Here is a 5,156-nt window from a genome sequence, read left to right as displayed (position 1 = left end):
CCAAGTAAAAGAAGGCAGTGTGGGCTGCAACCAGTCACATTATAACTGCTGTGGAGCAGAAGTTCAGGAGTTCATTGCTTCAGGGAAACATCCAGTTATCATTTTCCACGCTGCCTCCTTGAGCTGCTGGTTCCTCCAGCTGTAGATGAGGGGGTTCACTGCTGGAGGAACCACAGAGTAGAGAAATGACACCACCAGGTCCAGGGATGGGGAGATCGAAGGGGGCTTCAGGTCGGCAAAAGTGCCGGTGCTGAGAAATAGGGAGACCACGGCCAGGTGAGGGAGGCACATGGAAAGGGATTTGTGCCGTCCCTGCTCAGAGGGGATCCTCAGCACAGCCCTGAAGATCTGCACATAGGACACCACAATGAAAACAAAACAGCCAAAGAATACTAACACACTGACAACAATAAGCCCGGCTTCCCTGAGGTAGGAGTGTGAGCAGGAGAGCTTGAGGATCTGTGGTATTTCACAGAAGAACTGGTGCAGAGCATTGCCCTGGCAGAGGGGCAGGGAAAATGTATTGGCCGTGTGCAGCAGAGCAGTGAGGAACCCAGCGCCCCAGGCAGCTGCTGCCATGTGGACACAAGCTCTGCTGCCCAGGAGGGTCCCGTAGTGAAGGGGTTTGCAGATGGCAACGTAGCGGTCGTAGGACATGATGGTGAGAAGAGAATACTCTGCTGAAATGAGAAAGACATAGAGAAAGACTTGGGCAACACAACCTGCATAGGAAATGGCCTTGCTGTGCCAGAGGGAATTGGCCATGGATTTGGGGACAGTGGTGGAGATGGAGCCCAGGTCGAGGAGGGAGAGATTGAGGAGGAAGAAGTACATGGGGGTGTGGAGGTGGTGGTCACAGGCAATGTTGGCGATGATGAGGCCGTTGCCCAGGAGGGCAGCCAGGTAGATGCCCAGGAAGAGCCAGAAGTGCAAGAGCTGCAGCTCCCGTGTGTCTGCGAATGCCAGGAGGAGGAACTGTGTGATGGAGCTGCTGTTGGACATCTGCTGCCTCTGGCCATGGGGCACTGTCAGAGGGAAAAAACAGAGACCAGCTAGAGGAGAGTTGTGTGACCAAAATCAAAGTTATTACTCATAGAAGCACCCCTCAACTGCCTCTTCCCAGAAATAGGACGTTTGGCAGGTCCCTTTCACAAGCTCTGGTTTCTCCTTGATGTGGTCACCCCAGCGAGCAGGAGGCTGTGATATGGGCTCTGCAGGAGTCGTTCCTGCTCTACAGCAACAGAGGAATGGAACACAGGGTGAGCTCAGGATGAATCCACTGCTGATATCAAAGTGCTTTCCAGCATTTTCACTCCCCATTCACCCGAATGCAGAGCAGAGCTGAGGGGATTTTGGTTTGTGTCTTCTGTTCTGTTGCCCCAACACAGCTCAGGATGGTTTTGATGCAGAATCTCCTGGCTTTTCTGCTGCACTTCAAGTGAATCTCATGGGTCCTGCAGGAAAACAGACTGTCCCTTCATGCACAGTATGTGGTAGATGCCCAGGAAGAGACAGAATTGCAGGAACTGTAGCTCCTGGGTGTCTGCGAATGCCAGGAGGTTGAACTGGGTGATGAAGCTGTTGTTGGACATCTTATCCTTTTGCTCATGTGTTGCTGTCAAAGGAATACATCACACTCAGATGTCAGGGCTGCTCTGAGAAAAGCTCTTTCCATCCTGTGCCCCTTTAAGGGTACTCAAACACAGATCATCTCTCCCCTACCTCTCAGGACCTTCACCCATCTCCCTGGCTGCCGTTCTGGTCTGTGCTGGCTGAATGTGTCATTAAGAACAGGGCTCTGCCCATGAGCCCCCTCCTCACAGACCCCATGAGCTGCAGGCTGTGCCAGCTTTAGGAGATGCCACCAGGAACCACACCTGCATTGTCCTGTGCCCAGACTTACCGTGTCCAGGACTATGAAGATTTCTCCTCCAGTCAGCTCTCAGTCATCAGTTGGGAAACCCTGACCACGGTCGAGCTCTCTCTCTGACTTATTCATCTCTCTGTGAAACCCCGGGAGTGCCCTCAGCCCTGCTGGGCTTTGCAGAAGAGCGGCTCCTGGGCAGAGCTGGCTCTTTGTACCACTGCCCACTTACCAGGAGCTCCCTCTGTCCCAGGAGCTCAGCCCAGCTCAGCAGCAGAGGAGCAGCCCAAGGCATTTTAATGGCCCCTCCTGTGGGTTTGACGCTGAGTCCATGAACCTCAGCACCTTAGAGGAAGCTGAAGAAACTGCTCAAGAAGTCAGATTCAAACTCCAAAGTTTCTTCTACTATTAATAGGTCCCACTGAGGTCACTGATGGAAAGGCATCTCCAGGGCCCAGTTAGAGCAGAAACCTGGTGGCACTGATGAATGACTGCGAAAAACAAGGTAAAGGTGGCTCTGCTGCTGAGTGAACCTGGATGTGTTTCATTAATCCAAAGGTCACAGCTCTGATCCCATTAACCAAAGGGCTAAAGCCTGACTCTCAGCCCCTGGAAAGGAGATGCTGTCCCTCACTCATCCCTCAGGGCTCTTCCTGGGATGTGGAGATGGGCAATGAGTGGGGCTGGACTATGATACAACAGCTCCCAGGCTCCTATGTTTGGACAAGGAGGCAATTGGGTCCCAGGGCCAGAAGGACTGGTTGTCTCCTCGTAGGTATCAGTGGCAGAGACAACAGCCATCACCAAAGTCATGAAAAGGCTGCTCTGGTAGGGAGCTTTCACCTTTTCCCCATCCCTCTGTCCTCTCCACCACAGGGTGTTCCATGGCATTGCATCACCTGTGTCTCCTGCCCTTGAAGCTGCAGTCATCTCCCCGACTGCCCCGCCTGCTGCCACCTTCCTTTGCTGATATCTCTCTGTCCTCCCTGGCTCTTCTTGAGACACAAAGCCTTGGGCTTATTCAGACTCCTTCTGGGTGACGTGTGGCACCACTTTCTCCTTGTGTCCAGTGTGGACCTCCCCTGCAACGCTTTGTGGCATTATATTTTTCTCATGCCATTTTCCACTGTGAAGAAAATCTCCACCATCTCCAAAACCACCCTTGAAGCCCTCTCGGGTAACTCCTAGACTGTGTGCAGTCTCCACGCTGCTGAGCACAGGGCCCACTGGTCCTGTGCTTGAGGAGTCCAAACCTCATCTCGGAAGACCTCTGGGCACTCTCCACAGTGTTTGGAGGTGAAATCATAGTGGTCACAGCCCAAGAAAGAGGGAGTGGGATGTTTTTCCAAGGCCTGTAGTGTCAGGACAAGGGGAAATGGCTTTAAACTGGAAGAGGGGAAATTTAGATTGGATACAAGGAAGAAAGATTTTACAATGAGGGTGGCGGGAGACTGGAATGGGTTGCCCAGAGAAGTTGTAGATGCCCCACCTCTGGAAGTGTCCAATATCAGGAGCTTTGAGCAACATCAACCACTGAAAGATGTCTCTGTCTGTGCCAAGGGAGGATTGGATTGGGATGATCTTTTAGGTCCCTTCCAGCTCAAACCATTCTGTCATCCCTTGATTCTAGTCTCCCCAGCCCCTTCTCCACAGGGCTGCAAACACCTACAGACACCACGCGGGCACTTTAATCTGAGCTGGTCCTTAACCATCCCATAAAATTAAACAATTGTTGCTTCTAAGACATGAATTGCTGTCTTTTCAGAGGAAGAATTCAAGCCCCAAAAGGTAAAATATTAATTCAAATAAAGTTCCAGTGTGTCTGTGTGAGAGATTCACCAAGTGGGTCAGCGGAAGGACCTCCCCGGATGACCTCAGCAGCTGAGAATGGGGTTCCTGCCTCAGCGGTCTGAGACTCATGATGGGAAGTCAGAAAGCGCATTTGGGGACCGTGCATGACCTGCCATGGGATGTCTGGGAAAGGAGCAAAGGCAGGGAAAGGCTGGGATCGAGGTGGTTTGTGGGGGAACTGAAGGAAGAGATTATTTGTTATAAGTCACTAACTTATTATAGGTTTGAATACTACGTAAAGTGTCTGTGATTTTAGAACTAAAATATGAGATTAGCTTGAATAATTACTTGTAGCTAGGCTGCGCCTGGATACTTACGCTTCCATAAGGAATTTTAACAAGGCTGCAGTTAGAAAGAATTGGAAACAATGTGACTGTATCTAATGAAGCCAGATAACAAGGACTAGTGCGATGATAAGAGGAAGAAGAACCAGCGAGGAGCAGATGCGGCCTTGAAGAGGGGCCCAAAGAGTCTAAGAGCGTGCGCAAGAAGGAAAGTTGAAAAGTTCACTGTGAAGAAGACTGCGAGCCTTCCTCCCCAAAGACCCTCGTCGACCACTACCACAAGAGAACGCTCAAGTGCTAAGAGGAGATTTATGATAATGAGTTCCCATAACTAAACTTACTAACCCAACCCACTTCTCAGAAAAGTCATGACTATGTATACTCATGCAATGCATATGTATAACATAGTACAATAAATATGTGCCGGCTTTGATGCCTGGTGTGCAAGTGAGAAGGAGAAATCCCGCTTGCACCCCATGCACCGCCGCATGCCTGCACATAACTCTGAGTTATGTGGTGTTATTGCACAAGTCAGGTCCTAATATTCTATGGGTCCTAAAAGACAGGTTGGAACCCTAGAACTGAGGATTTCAGCCCAAAACATGAGACTTTGGCCACTAAAGGGATGGGTGTGGTGCTACAAGTGAGTCTTTGGACCCTGCGAGGAAGGGCAACCTCTTGGTTCCTCTGTGGCCCCCAGAAATGAAACTCTGGTCCCGAATGCAGAGCTTTGGGTGTTCCAATAGAGGCTTTGAGCTGTGAAAGAAGATATTGAATCCTTTACGTGAGAGTCTGGAGCCTCAAAAGAAGGGTTTGGGTCTACAAATGGTGCTTTGAAACGGAAACTGAGGCACTGAGCCCTGACATCAGGTTTTCTGCCCTAAGACGAAGCTATAGGAGTGAATCGGAAGGCATTGCACCATAAAATGGGACTTGAGGGGCTTAAAATGAGTATTGGAGCCCTCACATTTGTGTCCTTAATTCTAAAATGGGGTTTTGCTTCCTAAAAAGGAGGCTTTGGGGGCTAAAAATGAGCTTTTGAACCCTTTTAGAGGCTTTTGTCTCCCAAACTGAGGCTGCAGACATAAAAAAAATCAGACTTTGTTCATTAAAAATGATGCTCTGGTTCTGTGACCCGGGTCCTCTATGACTGAATA

General features: G+C 50.2%; 1 protein-coding gene across 1 annotated transcript; it reads right to left on the bottom strand.

Moving 5' to 3' along the window:
* Positions 1-55: 55 nt before the first annotated feature.
* On the bottom strand, positions 56-1,008 carry LOC128851391 (olfactory receptor 14A16-like). Its single transcript, XM_054059809.1, has one exon. The coding sequence runs from the start codon at positions 1,000-1,002 to the stop codon at positions 64-66; it is 939 nt and encodes a 312-aa protein (XP_053915784.1). The 5' UTR covers positions 1,003-1,008; the 3' UTR covers positions 56-63.
* Positions 1,009-5,156: the final 4,148 nt, after the last annotated feature.

The sequence above is a fragment of the Cuculus canorus genome, chromosome 2 (assembly GCF_017976375.1).
Source record: "Cuculus canorus isolate bCucCan1 chromosome 2, bCucCan1.pri, whole genome shotgun sequence".
NCBI classification, from domain to species: domain Eukaryota; kingdom Metazoa; phylum Chordata; class Aves; order Cuculiformes; family Cuculidae; genus Cuculus; species Cuculus canorus.
Note: the sequence above shows the minus strand (reverse complement) of the source record. Positions and strands in the feature narration are given on the sequence as shown.